This window comes from Antrostomus carolinensis, unplaced genomic scaffold (assembly GCF_000700745.2).
Source record: "Antrostomus carolinensis isolate BGI_N321 unplaced genomic scaffold, ASM70074v2 scaffold21583, whole genome shotgun sequence".
NCBI classification, from domain to species: Eukaryota; Metazoa; Chordata; class Aves; order Caprimulgiformes; family Caprimulgidae; genus Antrostomus; species Antrostomus carolinensis.
In genome coordinates, this window is record NW_010303474.1 from 9,891 (window position 1) to 26,207 (window position 16,317).

The 16,317-nt window shown below is 39.4% G+C and overlaps 1 protein-coding gene across 1 annotated transcript; it reads left to right on the forward strand.

Moving 5' to 3' along the window:
- Positions 1 to 1,337: 1,337 nt before the first annotated feature.
- SHISA5 (shisa family member 5) lies at positions 1,338 to 6,930 on the forward strand. Its single transcript, XM_029084053.1, has 4 exons — positions 1,338 to 1,480; positions 3,491 to 3,606; positions 4,680 to 4,898; positions 6,851 to 6,930. The coding sequence occupies exons 1-4, from the start codon at positions 1,338 to 1,340 to the stop codon at positions 6,928 to 6,930; spliced, it is 558 nt and encodes a 185-aa protein (XP_028939886.1).
- The last annotated feature ends 9,387 nt before the right edge of the window (positions 6,931 to 16,317 follow it).

Here is a 16,317-nt window from a genome sequence, read left to right on the forward strand (position 1 = left end):
TCACTAGACTGTTTCTGAAGGCTTACAATTTTGGTCTGTAGTAATCACACAGTATTTCAGTGGGTGGAACTGAATCACAGTGTTTTACACACACAAACACAGAACCGCACTCTCAAGTGTATGCAGCTGACACACCTGTACTTTAAATATGTGTCTCCATTTAGCTCTTTAAAAGATGTATGCAAAATGTCATCGTGCCACGCTTGTCTCCTGTTAGCAAAGAGGGAAACAAATTATTAAAGTGCAGAGAGTGTCTCTAACAACTGGGTGAAAATAAAGATATGGTGGGTTTTTTTCCCCTGAGTTTTGCTTTTGTTGCTTTCCTTATTAAGAGGCAGTAAGTAGGCAATGAGATATGTGCTTCAGTGAGCAGAAAACTTTATTACAAATAAACAAATGGAGCCCATGCTTCTAACTAACCAATGTTTATCTCTTGGTGGCCAACTTGGCAGCAGATGGGCTTGTGCTGTTTTCTCTCATCATATCAGAACTTAATTTGGTCCTGAAAGATAAGGATTCTCTGCCAGTTTTCTGCTGTGCTGGTTTATTTATGATGAGTAGACATCTCTCCCCTTGTTTTCTCCGTTTCTTATGTTTCTTTGCTTTTTGCCCAGCCTCTGCTAAAGTTCAAAGGTTCATTGTCTATAGAAATAAAGAATTTTAGATGTCTTTGTCAGGTCTAATCTATTTCCTTGACACAAGAATCTTTTTCCTTGGCATAATTCACTAGCAAAAAAGTCATTTCCTTCTTTACTGGGGAAAAAGCCAGAGGAAGAACCTGTAAGACTCTGCTGATGTTGCTTGGTAATAATTGCATGTAATGGAAATGTAAACTTCCTTAGTGAGAGAGCTTTCTCAGTGTTGATACAGCAGTGGGAACAAGAAAGTGGGAAAATGCTGCTGGCATTCCACAAGTAGCAGTAATTGTAGTTAACGTGTGTCGTCATGCAGTTTCCAGAGGTATCTGTGGTTTATCACAGGCATTTATGCTGTTTCTTGTGAACATTGCAGTTGGGGTGGTTAAATCTAATGTATTAATCCATTGTGCACATGGCTTCCTCATTCTTCTCCAGTATATATATATGAGTATCTAGTAAGGACCCTGTATAATTAATCTAAATTCCACAGGTCACTCTTACATCTAATCCATTTCTGCACACACAAGTATTCAGTTTGTGTTTTCAGATTAACTTGATGTATGTTTGCTGTTGGCCTGGTGGACCGGAGGCAGCCTGTGTTTCAGGATGTGGTATCATTGTGCATGTTTGTCTCTCTTCTTCCCCGCCCCAGCTTGAAATTGCATTTGTATCTTCCTCCTTATACCAGGCTTGAAAGAAATGGGATTTTTGGATGGAGATGAGCTGGCTGTGAACTTACTGTGCTGGAGTGAAACTAATGCTCGTGAGGATGGGGAGAGCACTCGAAGCAACATGGTTAGGAATGCATTTGCACGGCCAAGTCAGCATATGAAAGACATTCTGTAAAGGTGCAAATGAACGTGACAAAGCAGGGGTGCATCTTTACAATTAGCAGCTGTGTTGCAATCATCTGTTTGCTTTCCTGGCAGTGTTTCTGACGTTACTGCTGTGACTTCAGGAGGCGGCAGCAGTTCCTGCTTCCTGTTCTACATGTGAATACTTAGGTGCAGTGACTGTAGGCAATCCTCAGTCTTAGATTTAATACTTGAGGAGTAAATCCAGCATTATATTTAGTACATCACAGAATCAATGCACAAGTTAGATACAGTTACAGTTAGATAAAATTGTTGCTCGGATTCTTGAAATAAATTTGACCCAAGCTTTTTACTTCTAGCTGTTGCAGAAACAGAATAAAATTGATGGAACCTCTCTTAAGGGAACAAATGCATTTTAAATGGAACCTGTTTTATTTGTCAATGCTGATGTTCAGTGTCCAGCTTACTGAGGGTTAAGGTGCTCTAGAAAACTGAGGTGAAGTCTTCCAAATTTGGGCTAGGGATAATAGAGTACTTTGCATTTTCCAACTAACCTTCCAGTGTCGTTGATACTCAAAAACAGTTTTCACATTTGATGACTGGTAGCCAAGTGAAAATTGCTGGAGGATCTGGAGATGTGTCATTTTATTTAAAGCTGTTAACAGGAAGCTAAGCAAGAAAAAAACTGGAAAGTTCTGTAGCTGAAAATCTCTACAAAGAAGCAAAAACAGGATGGATACAAAACCAGCTCTCTACTCATTACTTTAGAGCTTGTTTTTCATTAAAACTGACTTCCTGCAATTGTTCCCAAAACTGATGCATGGTGCAGTTTATGAGAAAAATGTTGGAGACTGACTACTGGGGAAGAAGAACTTTACTGATTTCAGACAGTAGGAAACAAATAATGTAAATTAACGCTTAAAAGGGAATTGTCACTGGGAATTTAATGCTTTACAGAGTTACTTTTTCTTCCCTGTGGGGTAAACAACTTATAAACAGTTGTCTCTGTAAGCTTTACATCTGCCTCCATCATTTGATGCTCATTGTAAAGTTTAAAGCTGGTGTAACCTTTGACCTTTCCATACTAGATTTTGGTGGCTTAGGCACTGTTTCTGTCTCCCTTTATGTAGCGTAACATACTCATTGTTGCAGTAAAGTTGACAGAATTTCAGATCTTTCAAACCATGTGAAACATGGATTCTACAACAACTGTTTACAAATGCCAAGGAACCTGCCAAAAATCTGCAGCATGGAGAGGTCTGCTCGGTACCAAGATTGTCTTCAGATTGGGCCTGGGAGGTTTTAGGAATGTATGAAGAACTTACTGTCACCTCGAACTTACTGTCACCATTTCAGATGTGCCTACCTGTATGTTCAGGGCAGTCAAGGAGTACTTGGAAAATTAAGTCGTCAGGCTAGTGATTTTGAAACTTTATCAGTGTAAGCTTTTGGAATACATAAAGGAACACACAGCTGCACTACAATACCAAGAGTCACAGTCACACTAAAATGAAAACCACCAGACTCAGGTGGGGCCCTTTTCACGTACAGGGGAGCATGCTCCTTCACAGGAGTTGGTCAGCTTCCCTTGGCTGAGCAGATGTCAAGAGGAATAGGACAAGAGGAAATGGCCTCAAGTTGTGCCCAGGGCAGTTGAGATGGGATGTGAGGAAGAATTTCTTTGCTGAAAGGGTTCTGAGGCATTGGAAGGGGTTGCCCAGGGCAGTGGTGGAGTCCCCATCCCTGGAGGGATTGAAGAGTCGTGTAGACATAGTGCTGAGGGACATGGGTTAGTCCGGGATCTGTCAGTGTGGGGTTAGTGATTGGACTTGATGATCTTAAAGGTCTTTTCCAGTCAAGGTGATTCTGTGACCCTGTGACCTGACCAGCTACATTTGACAGTTGTTTCTTATTCAAATACGTGAAGTAGTGAGAGGAACAAACTGGAGGAAGAGCAATGGCTGCAGAAGGTTGGGTTGAAGAGTAACAAGTTTGTGTGAAAGACACTTAACTCTTCTGGTGGTATTTTTGTTGCAGTTTTGGAACCCTTGTTGCGATTGGAGTTATTGTTTGTGCAGTGATTATAGTTACTATTATTCTGTGCCTCACCTGTTCGTGTTGCTGTTTGTATAAAGCATGTCGAAGACCACGGCGTAAGTACCTGTGTATTTATTTTCTTTTTCACATCTTTAAACAAGAACTTTTTTTATTTTTTTTTTTTTTCCTGGAAAATTGTGGTCCTATAAAAGGGGAAAATAATCTTGCTTTACCTCTGCTACAAAAGTAGTAATAGCTAAGCATTAAAAATACGTATTTTAGCTGCTTCGTAATGTGAAGTTGCAGAGACATGTTTAGGAATATTTTCTAAGCATTTAGAAGTTCTCTTTCCCCACCCCTCAATGTGTGGATTTGTGTGTGTGGGGGGAGGTTGGGTTGGTTTTTTTGTTTAGGTAAGCAGGGGATAGAATGAAATTTTAAATTTTTTCCCAGTCTCTTAAAAATATACCTGAAAAATACACCAAAGGCCCAGGACTGCAACAATGCAGTCTTCAGCAAAGTCTATAATTGTAGCATAAAGAAGGAGGAGATCTTGAAAACAAATTATTGCCGTTTATTAGAAAGCATTAATACTCCATTATTCCAATAAGAAATATCAAACAATCCAACATGAGCTCCTACAGAAATCAAAGACTTAATGTATATTTGCCTTTCTAACTGTTATTTAGAGAAAGATGCACTAACACATGGATGTTTTAGTGTGTAGACAACATACAAAAAGAAACTCATTTGGGCAATCACAGGAGGAAGCTCCTTACCTAATAAAGAAGAACTTTATCACTTTAATCCTTAAAAGCAGATAGCATTCAAAAATGAACAGTTTTTCCAGTCTCATACCAAATGGTAGATAACTTGGCTGCAGGGCTGAGTGCCTGGTTTTCAAAGAGTCCAAGAAAAAAATTCTCTGCTCTTTGTGGTTGGGAAACATGGAGATAAGTTGGCTGCTGTCCCAGTACGTGACGGCTCTCATTGCCACTGAGATCCGTGGAAGGCTATTTAGAAGCACACATTTCTAAATCTTTAGTGGAACTTCAAAATGAAATTACACAGATTTTGAAGTAAGAAATTGATCTGAAGGGAGAATGTTTTTTACACTACTGTTGTGGGCTGTCCCAGGTGATCTCTGAGAACCACCAGCACTAACCATGTTCTTTTTGCTTGTTTGTAGCTGTTGTGACCACCACTACTTCTACTACAGTGGTTCACGCTCCCTATCCCCAGCAGCAGGGAGTGCCACCCAACTACCCAGTAGCCCCATATCAAGGGTATCAGCCTGTGGCTATCCAGCCACAGCCGGGAATGCCGGTAGCACCGTACCCTGCACAGTATCCTCCCCCTTACCCCATGCAGCCATCAGGACCCCCAGCTTATCATGAAACGGTGGCAGGTAAGGCAGTGCTGAGTGTTTCTTCATTTCTTAAATAGCTAAAAAGACAATTGCTTTGGAACCAATCTTGTATTATTTACATTGATTATTTTCTATGACTGTGTTAATGTAAATGTAAGCAAATCATGTAAAACTCAAGTTATGGTGGATGCTGTAATTCACCCTTCCCCATCACCATTTCTGTGTTAAACATTTCAAGGGGAGATGTAACTGGAGCTGTATTGGCAAAGTTTGGTGTTATGTGGGACTGTCAGTAGATCCAGTAGAATGTTTTACCAATTCAGTTGAAATTTCATATAAAAATCAAAGTCCAGTAACACATGTGTAGTAGTTGGGTGTTTCTACATACCCTTTCTAATCTCATATTTGCTAGATGTTTCAATCTGCACACAGATGGCATTTTCTAGTAGTTTGTCATCGTGTTTACAGATTAACTTCAGACAAGTTTGCCAATGACTAGCAGAATTATCGGAATCTTTTCTTCTGCTTTCCTTCTTTCACAGCATTGTTTTCCTGCAGTTTTATTGTTGCTATTGCTAATTCCCACTTCCTCTGGGAATGGCTGTTCTCTGAACAATTGGCTCCTGGTTGTTCAGAGAAGCCAAAACTACGCTGTTACCTGTCCTAGGATCTTCAAGCCTTCTTACAAACCACACTGTTCATCTTCTAAGTAACAAACAAAGTATAGTCCTGAGTAGTAGATAATGCCCTTAGAACATAACTCTTTCATGACAACTCAAATATAAAGTGGCTGTTCATGGTTTTAAGCATTTGCAAACCAAGTAGAAATTGCACATTAACAATGTGCAAACTAGCCCCCCCCATGTGAAAACACTGACTTGACAGGCCTGTTGACTTTATTTTTCTGTTGTAAACTCTGAAGAAGCTGTGGGGTTTATGGAAGTACCCTAAAGTGCTTTGGCTTCATCTTCATCATGTGAGGGAGCCAATAATCTAGTTATTTTGCTTCTCCTACTCTCTGGTTTCTCAAACTGTTGCTTGTTTGTGTTGATTGTTTGTCAGTTCTTAAAATATATATATATTTTTTTCCCCCCCCTGGGAAAATCTTGAAGCACTTCCCATGTTGCCAGCTGAGAATGCCTGAAAATAAGAGCTCTTGCCTTTATTTCTCATGTTGGTTAACCAAAGGGCAGTCTCTTAATTAGATCACATGCAAGAGAGAGAATACCTGCTCTGTCACACAGGAGCCAAACCCACTCACTTTACAAGGTCAGCAAAAGATAACCACACTTGTACATTCCAGGGATGTGATCAGGTGCTGTGTTACTTGAACTGACTTGTGCTATATGCTAGACCTGAAAATGAGGGCACTATTTGAGAACAGCTTGTCCCAGAATACTAGAAAATAAGGATATCTTCTAAGTGATACACATCTAGTATATATGTCAAACTCTTCAATGTGTGCAGTAGTGGTGGGACACTCTTTTCTCTTTTTATTTGAATTTTTTAATTAATTCTGTGACACTTACAGGAAAGCCTTCTTCCTGAAGGAATCCTAAGATGCTTTCTCTAGTCCTTTTACCTAGTGGTTTGTTTTCCTTTCTCAACATACAATCAGGTATATCCTGTTGTCTCTGCATCTTTGACTTCTGCTGGCTGTTTTTGTTTGGTTGGTTGGTTTTTTAGACCAGATCCATTCTGTTTTTTTAGGCTGTGTTCTCCCTTGGAGGCTTACCATGTATTTGTGGCTACCATAATACACATGTACACTCAAACATCAAAAAAAACCCACAAGAACAAAGGTTTTTGTGATCTTACTTTTGAAATGTGGATGCTTTATGAGTTAGCACAGACTGTTCTCAGGTCCCATTAAGGTGCTAGATAAGTTCAACATCTTAACTGTGTGCTCAAAACAGAAGTTGCCATTACAGATGTAGAATTCAGAATGTAAATTTTACATATCTCTTTTCTCTTGTGTTTTGCTTTTGCAGCTGGTGCTGGAGCACCTTACCCTATCAGCCAGCCCCCTTACAACCCTGCTTATATGGATCCTCAGAAGCCCACCTATTGAAAAGATCTTCTACTATGCTTCTGCATACAAAACTTTTTAAAGTATCATTTGTGCTGTTTACACTGTGCAACTGTAGTACTTTTTTCTGAAAGACAGCAATCTTTTGTCTAGGTAAAGTGAAAGTTAATTCAGTATCTTCTTTTTTTTTAAAATACTTTGAGTACGAGAAAGGAGTTTGGTTGGTGGGTTTTTTTGTTTGGTTGGTTTTTTTTTTTGCAGAAGTTGTTAATTTATACCTCAAGCAAATAGAAAAAGAGATTTTTGTTCTATGTACAATGAGAAAAGCATGAAGAAGGCATACTTCAGAAATAAGAACCACAATAGCATGTTCTGTGCAATAATTTTGAAAGGAAGGGTCTAATATGAGCATTATCAGACACCCAAAGCTGTAGCAGTCTTTTGCACGGTATTAAAACATAAAAACTTAATCTCTAAGAAGCTACCTGATACATGTTACATATGTTCTGCCTGTTTTGAAGCTACTATTGTTAGGTAAGCTACAGTGTAATACATTTCATTTACCATTCAAAAGGGAATTATCTTTTTTTGAGACACATTTGTCTTCAGTAAGGGGTAACAAACCACGTTTAATTGTCTTTGAGACTAGTTGCATTTTTCTGTACTGAATAGCACGAGTTGATAATATCCTTGTTTTCTTTCCCAATTTTAAGGCTTAAAAACTGTGCCTTCATTGGGTATCTTCTCAGGCCATTTTAATTTATAGCTAGAAATTAACAACAAAACCAAACTCTGCCACTTAGTAGAACAAATAGATCAAAAGCTGAAAACCTGATCATTCTTCATTAAAATTATTGGGCAAGTTTTTGTGGTCCAAGTGTTATTGGACAAGTTTACTTCAGTTATATGTTGTTGATGAGTTTGGAAGAAAAATTAGCACCTTAATCATATGTTAAGCAGAAGTACATGCCAGTGTTCAGTCCTGCCTTGTCATACAGAAGGAGTTTATTTTACAGGAGAGATGGGATTTCAGAAATAGACTGGGGTTTTTAAATGCTTAGGGTTTGTCACTGTTTGCCTCTGGTGGAAACTTGTAGATGTCAGGAACCTAGAGATGATAGATCTTCATAAACTCTGCATTTGAAGAATAATATGGAGAAGGGATAAGAAATCCCAGCCCAACACACAGTAGAAATTAAACTTCCCTTTTCTCTTCATCATTCCCATAAAGTTGAGCAGACAATGAGAAGGGAAAGGAAGAATGGTAGGATTTGGTCATAGTGAGGTTATGTATTTTCAAGAAGGTAGTCCTTGTGGTCCTGAAACTTCTTAAGACATCCTCTGACTCTTACCAGTGTTTGCAAGGCTTTTGGCTCTATACATCCTGTATTGATTAAACAAATAATGATTTTTTTTTTTTTTTAGTGTCCTCTACAATTCTGTCTTTTCTAACATTGAGATACAATTTGTTATTCCTCAGTAAAACTATCTAATCATCTGCAAACTTGGTGGGGGTGTCCTCAACCCCACTGTCTGTGTCACTGGTGAAGATATTAAATGGTACTGGTCCCGATACAGACCCCTGTGGGACACGGTCATCTACCAAAGGTCTTGGGATTCTGAGGAGGTCCCTGCTGACTGGAAGGTGGCCAATGTTTTTCCAGTTGACAACGGCATGAGGAAAGACCCAGGAACCAGCTGTGAGAATAACCTCAGTTTCTGGAAAAATTATGGAGAAGATTATCCTGGGTGCTACTGAAAGGCATTGAAAGAACAGTGCAACACCAGGCACAGTCAGCATGGATTCACAGAGGGTGAAGCCATAATTTTAACATATCTTGTACACTGATTTTACTTTTTTAGAGGGGCCAATAAGCAATTAGTCCTGTGAGTCTACATTTAGGATATGTTACTGTTTGAAAAACATTGATGGTGGTGGTATTTTACCTCATGATGGATGGAAACTGCTGCTATGAAAGGCAGCCTTATTTCTCGTCCTGATCTTTGAGTCTATTTCTGAGTTATTCAATTATTTTTTTTTTTTTTTTAAATAAAGTTTTCAGGGCATTTCAGAAGAAACTTGTAGAAAGTGTTTAGCGTTGGGATTCATGACAACCTGTGCCCCTCTGTTACACCTCTCTAAGTGCTGAAGTTAATAGTATGGAATGGTGCAAGAGGCACTCAGACAGCAAGTGTGTGCCCTGCAGCTGTGTGTCCCTCCTCTTTCCTAACTCATAAGTGAAGGACAATGCTTCGTTACACTGTTAGGAGTTATGTGAGAACAACCAAAAATGGACAGTGTCTCCTGTAAGAAGAATGAAGTGTTTCCCTAGAAATCTGAATTTTTTATGTGTGGGAGGGCACTGAATAACTGCAGAAAGAATTCCCTTGCTCTAGATCCTACCCCTGTGTGTTTATTCATATAGAAGGAGGGCAGAGCACCTTTGTTAGCCAGGTGCCTGGATGGAGTCTGGCCAGTGAGATGCAGCCAGCGAGCACAGCTGCCGTGCAGCGCTCGGAGCACAGGTACAGTGTTGTAGTGTTGGGCTTCGTGAGGTTCTTACTCTGCACCTCTCTTCCTTTCCTCCATCTGATGTGACAAAGCATGCAGTTCGTGGCAATGTTCGTAGGGTGACGTTTTGGATATGAAAGGAAAGTGCAATTTCTTGAGTATTTGGCTCAACCATCTGCCATCATTTGTAAGGAAAAGATAGTAGGAAAGTAAAGTGGCAACAACAACAGAGGTCCCCAAATGTGAAGTTTTGGTGTAGAATAGATGATGTACAGACCAAATAAATTGCCCTGAGCACGACTATATGTGGAGCAGTGGGAGGAGATGAGGGATAGGGTTAAGGAGCCTGAAAATGTACACCTTTCCTTCATTAAACATATGCTAATGATAACTATATGCAAGTAGAATCATTCACATACAAGGAACTACTTTAGTAGTAGTATTACTACTTCAGTTACAAAACTCCTTTAAAGAAGATAAAATGGTCCACTTTCCTCACTTCATAATTGGAACACTTAATCACATCTTTTCTTATTGTTAGTGTATTAATCATCATTAACAGTAAGGCATAGGACCAAATCTTATTTAGTTCTTGCCATGCAACCCTTTGACACTTGTTTTCATATAGTTAAGAGAATGGGATGGTTATAGAAAAGATGGAGAAGTTGATCCATAAACTTTTAGTTCAAGCACTGTTGATGTGTCACTCCAAGTAGCTGTTGCCTTCACGTCAAACTAGTTATCCACAGTGCTGTAGGGGAGGGGGAATGGCATTACAATTTTAAATGTTGAAAGAGTATATGTTCATTTTTTGAATTCTGTAAGTGCCTTTGTTTCAGAAATGTTTTGTGAAATTAAATACAGTAGAATATTCTGTTGTACTGAATTTACTAGATAATTGTTGATTTTATTATATAGTGTAACCTAGCTTTGTATGTTGTTTGTAGTTTAAATGTAAGTATTCAAAAGAAATAGCATAAACTCTATGCACCTTTGTAATAAATGCAGTGTTTGAAGTATATTCTATCGATTTTGTTTTCTTAGCCTCAATTTGAGTATTATTTAGGAGTGTATCTGCAAAACTACATTTTACTTCATTGTTTGACAGCTAGTATTGCCAACTGTGCTTTAAGTCACCTTGTATATCACTTTTGGTAGTGGAGATTGAAGCCTCATCAAAATTACAGGTCACAACATAAAGCAACGACAATAAAAGCTCCTGAATGTTATTCTGACAGCATGCTTCAAAGCTAATCTAAAAGGATTGCTTCTAAGGCCTTGTCTAGCCTCAGGAGTAAATTAAATGCATGACATTTGAATGCATTAGCTAACAAATCCCAAGACATTTGAAAAGTCTACTATAGACAAGATGCTAGCCTTCAAAGAAGTCTAGACTTTGATTGAAGTTTAATATTTTATCAACGTGTATTTTGACTTGTGTCTTGAATATCATGCCTCATTTATCAACCTGACCAATTCAATGTATGGCAAGTGTTGCATTCTACTCTGTGTGAAAACATTTTTGCTGATGTTTTTGTGTACTTTCAATAGCTTTGAAAAAATGTGTTTGAAAGGTTGTACTCATGCCCCTGACTCATTCGTCCTTCACTTTAAAATATTTTCTTTGAGCAGGTCAAGACCAAGTAGTACTGAGTTAATTGAGGGTGTTCAGTTTATAATCACTATTACCTTGAATTGCCAGCTAAGTTTCCAAGGTAGAATTTACAAGAAAGGGACACACACAGACCAAAAAACACCCCCCACCCCCAACTTGTTCCAAAAGAGTTGCTAATCATGGACTAATCAAGCATTTTTGTGATGTTACTTCTAGAATTTGTTGGAGTTTCAGCTGCAGGCTGATACTGTGTTGCAGGAGAAGTGTAGATCATTTCACTTACAATTTTATTTCACATTTTTTCAACAGAATTTCTACTAGTCAAGGTTTCAAAGGTACCTTCACCCTCTTAAAATGGCAACAAAATGTTGGACAGGAGAACAAACCTTTGAACTAAAAGTTGAGAGCCCAGGGTAAGGTGAGGTATACTGCTGGTTCTGTTTTCGTAACGTTTAATCAGCAGTTGTTTATGGTAGTGTGAATTTTTCCAGAACAAAACTGGTCATGTATCTTAAAAGCCATAGCAGGATTGCACGGAGGAGCTGGACACAAAGGAGGGAAAACCATCAGCAGTTGTTGCCAAACAAGCAATTCTCTCTGGTTTGTTTGGTTGGGTTTTTTTGTGGTGTTTTTTGTTTTGTTTTGTTTTCCTTTGTTTTTTTTTTCTCCTCAGATATGGAAATGTGGTATCATATCTAGGCTTGTATGATAACTTGCCAGGTGTGCTTTAGCCTGTGGTTTGGGGCCTATTTTTTTTTCCCTCTGGTTACTATTTGACCTAATCTACTTGTTAGTATAGCCTGCATCATGGGAACCTGTTCAGATTTACAACTTTTAAGTAAGCTGTATCAGAGGGGAAAAAACACACCTGAGTTAAACCTGTTAGAGGTGAGATAAAGCTGAAGAAAATAAGTTATTTTCTCCTTTCAGGATCTTGGTCATCTGTACTGATGGAGCAGTCTCCTCTGCTTTACCTTTTTATGGCAGCCTCCACTAAGGGCCAGTTAGCCATGTTATAAAAGATGTCCTTCTGCTGTAAAGTAATTTCTTTAGGTTTGAGACAGAACTACTTTTGTCAGTACTGGGTAGGGGGAGGCTCTGCCTGGCACGGTGAGGTACAGGTCCTCTCTGGTTCCCTGAGGCTGCAGTGTGCTGTGCGGGTTCGGAAGCTGCTAAGTGTCTCTCTCAGTGCTGTTCCTCCTCTCCTGCAAACAGACAAGGAGGGTGGCTGTTTCACTTTTTGTTTCACTAGAGTGAAGAACAGTTTAAGATAAGTATAAATTAACCTCTGATATCTCATTTCTCTTACTGCAGTTAAAATAACTTTTGAATCAGTTACTGGAGACTTTTCATTCTAACATTTCTTGCTCCTGCAGTTGGTTTTTGTGGTTCACTCTCCGATGTTACTTTGGCCCTGGAATCAGGTAGGATCTGCTTTACGGACTGCTGGGCAGGTGTTGCAGCACAGCTGTGCTGTGAAGGTCTTTAGTAAAATAAATTGTTCAGCTACATCCTCAAAATACTAGACAAAAAAAAATTACTGTTCTGTGTTATCTCCATTAGGAAACTCTACAGTTATGTAGCTGGACTATAATAACTAATATGAAAATAAACTCTCTTCCCTCTAGATATTTCAAAAGCAGGTTGCCACTTGCACAGCTGCTCAGAGCCCTATTTCACTTGCAGGCTTTAGAGTTAAACGTTTTTAAGATTAGTCCAAGGTGAACTATGCATGTCTGCTGCAGGGACAAAGTGCTCAGCACATCGCTACCTGTTTGCAGTTCAACTTGATGCTGAATGTGTTGGTCCTCACTCTTGGAAGCGTTTTGATAAACTTCAGCCTCAGTGGGTTTGTAAGTCTTTACAAAGCTCACAGACCACCCTTTCCTTATCAGTCTGCTAAATTCTAATCAGTGATTTATAGTTTTTTGACAGTTTAAACATAAGTTTGCATTTCTGTTACATTCACAGCACATAATGCAGTCTTTACATAGGCAGGTGACCTGAATTAATACAACCATAAATCATTATTGTTGACTGTAACTAACATAAAACATTATTTTATGGTTAAAATAATTTACTGTTCTAATAGTCTAGCACAGGCTAAACTTTTCTTAAGCAGTAGTTCACACTAGTGGGATTAATACGAAGAAAAACAACTCAGGTCAGATGTTGCATGCTACATGATGAGGTATTTTGTATTTGCCACGTTCATCTATTACAGCTGGTTTATAAAAACGTGTTTTGAGGCCTGACATGACATCAAACAGTGGTTTGTCTAGTCTGTGGAAGTTTGCTTTGATTGGAGGCTGGACTAGATGACCTACAGAGGTCACTCCCAACCTCAACTAGTCAATGATTCTATGAATTGTAGAAAATAAGGTGTTACCTGTGCAAATTCCATAAATACTTTAGTTAATGAAGCCCCATTTACTTTATCTCATATCTCTACTAAAGCTATGTTCACATAGCTTTAGTGGAAATAAACTGCTCTGTGTTTGAATCCATGCAGTGCCTCAGGTCCTTGAATCACCACAGAAGATGCTTAGCAATGCAGCAGTGCCTCCTCCTGCGCTGTGACTGCGACTGTTCGGTGGTAGTGTTGGTAGGTCTTGAAATACAAGTCAGCAAGGCTATCGTCCTCCTTTCTGCATGAAGTTGCCTCAGTAATGGGTAAGCTAGGAGAGGTGATGGCTTTCTTCATCCAGCTCCTGCCTAGCTTTAGTCCTGTCTGGTCTGTACAGTTCATTGAGGAGAAAAAAAACAGCCATACTTAGCTCAGCTTTCAGCAAAGGGGAAACTCTAGTTGCCATCCCTGTGGGCAGGAAAACAGAGGGATGCCTGCTGCTGAGGAATGTGATAATCATGTATAGAACATGACTAGTGGTTTTTGTTATTGCTCAATACTTCATTATTCGGTCCTGTGACTGTGCTTGATGCCAGGGTTAATTCCCTTTCTCAGTTAATATAGAGGCACAGCTTGTCCATAACACATTGGAAAAATGCAAACTGGCCTTGAAAAAAAAGCTGCTGTGCTGTGAATTCTTCAGGGAGCGTCTGATGAGAACAGGCCGAGTTCTGTTATTTTTAGGTCATGAAGATAGCCTCATAATCTGTAAAATGCTTCAGGTTTTTTCAGGGGATGATCAGCTGTTGCCTACAAGAGTGGAACCACACCTGTCTGCCTTTTCTCTTTAGGTGTGCAGCCTCATTTTTCCTTAGGAACGTGAACTTTTATTGCAGAAAATGGCTTCATTTTTAAAAGCTACAGTTTAATTTCATAATACCATGATGTTCCCATCATTTTTATGGGTGAAGGTGTAGGGTTTGTTTATAGCCTGGGCTATACCATTTTAAAGTCAGAAGCAGGAGGAGTGTAGATATACACATCAGGGTGTTGTCTGTTAGAGTGGGTGGATGGGAGGGGAAGCCGTGCCAGAAGGGAAGAGTTAGGGGTATTTTCCTAGTGTTTTTTTTCCAGATTAAACTTCTGGTTTTATCAAGTTTAGCAGTAATACACTTCTCCCTTTTACCAAGTTGCCATACACACGCCCTTTAGATGAGGCCAGGAATTTTTTTAAAACAGTTTTTATAACTTTGGATTGCTTCAACAACTTGAGATTCCTTAACTGTTTTTTGTCCAGACTCCTCTTAACAGTTCATTTGGTCTCTTCAAGCAAAGAAGGAGTTTAAATGCACCTTATCTCTATAAACAAAAATTACAATTAGAGAAATTAGGTGGTGAGAACAGCATAGAGCAGTTGAAAAGTGATGCTAGGTCACTGATTTTGGGATACCCAATTTTTGTTAGGACAGCTCTCTTTGCCACTTGCAGCAGGCTAACTGCCAGGTACTGCTTTACCGCTGCTCATAGGGCTGTTTTTAAAGGATTATCGGAATGTTTGTTTTGGTTTTGAGTAAGGAAGGGGCTTTTAACAGACAGTCTTAAATTCTTCTCTAATCCTAAAGGCCAGGAAGTACTGTGCTGGGTTTTTTTAATTGTTGTTTCTTGTTTTTTAAAGTGAACAAGTCAAATGGTTTTTGAAACTTGTGTAGCATGTCTTGTCCAGTGCCCTAGTAGCAGTTCTGGGAGTTATCATGCAAGCATACACAGACTCAGGTGGCTGTGCTGTTATGTGTCTGTGCATCCTTCCTTGCTGCATCTAAGCAGGAAAATGGGCAGTTTTCCAGCTGCTACAAGGGACCTGAAACCTGTTACTGAGAGGAGCAGTTGGCAAGCTTGTGTTTTACAGAAACAAACAGGCCATACCTGCTGAAGCTCTGCCAGCTGTTGCTCAAAGAGGAGGATTATCCCTAGGCTGTGTTGTGGGAGGAAGGAGTGAAGCTTTGTACCAAGGAGCTTAGGACCCAGGGAGATGCTGGATTATTACACTGGTTATTCCTGCACAGCTGTTTCTGGGAAAGGTCTCTTCAGAAGTGAAAGCCAAGTGCTTGTTCAGCACACTGGAGTGGGGCTCTCTGCCCAGGGACACCAGGGCAGGACACAGCCTCTTGGGGTTATAACCAAAGAACTGGATGTTTCCCAGTTTTCCGAGGGCTTTCTTCCCACTGTAGTACTATGTCTCCTCCTCCTCCTGGTCCCCGGAGCCAGGCTTGTTCTGAATTGAGTATCTGTCAAAAAATGAAAAAGGCTTTCCCAATTATTTAAAAATATAAACCTGTAGGCTTATTTTCATAATACTTGCACTTCACTTCTTAGGGTCTTAAGGTTCAGCTGATACCTGCAGCTGAGTATAACAGTGGATAACCATACAGATTTGAAAGGGTATAGCAACAGTTCTTCCTCCAGTCACCAGTGCTGTATCCCTGGAATGAGATGTTCATTCATCTTCACTGCAGTGCCTATCCAGAAAACCAGTCATTTTTGCACACATTTAAATACCCTTCTCTCACCTAGTAAGACAGAATGCTCTCCTCAACATTACCATCTTACTCTTCTAAGGTAACTTTTTAAAAAAAGAAGTTCTAATATTTTTTGTTTTGGCATCCCCATAGTTACACTTTCAGCAAATTCATGACATTAAGAAAAATGAGTGAACTCAGGTGATCATTACAGGGCTTTGAATTTCTTGCTTAAAACTGAACTGCCAACTGTAAGTTATTTCTAGAAAGGTCTTTAAAATCACAGTCAACTGTTTACTAATATCAACATGAAAATTGTGGAAGTAAAGCAACAAAGTGTTACAGCTGCAAAAGAAACAAATACGTTCAAAAGACTTTCATATGAACTCAGTGATCCCAAACATCTCAGCGTATTCAGCAGCATAAATTCAGCTGTAGT

Bases quoted from the DNA above. Each gene is read 5' to 3' on its own strand.
- SHISA5 (XM_029084053.1), top strand. From the start codon at position 1,338: ATGGGATTTTTGGATGGAGATGAGCTGGCTGTGAACTTACTGTGCTGG. The intron at 3,607-4,679 runs GTAAGTACCTGT...GCTTGTTTGTAG, and splicing joins AGCATGTCGAAGACCACGGC to CTGTTGTGACCACCACTACT. The intron at 4,899-6,850 runs GTAAGGCAGTGC...TTGCTTTTGCAG, and splicing joins TTATCATGAAACGGTGGCAG to CTGGTGCTGGAGCACCTTAC.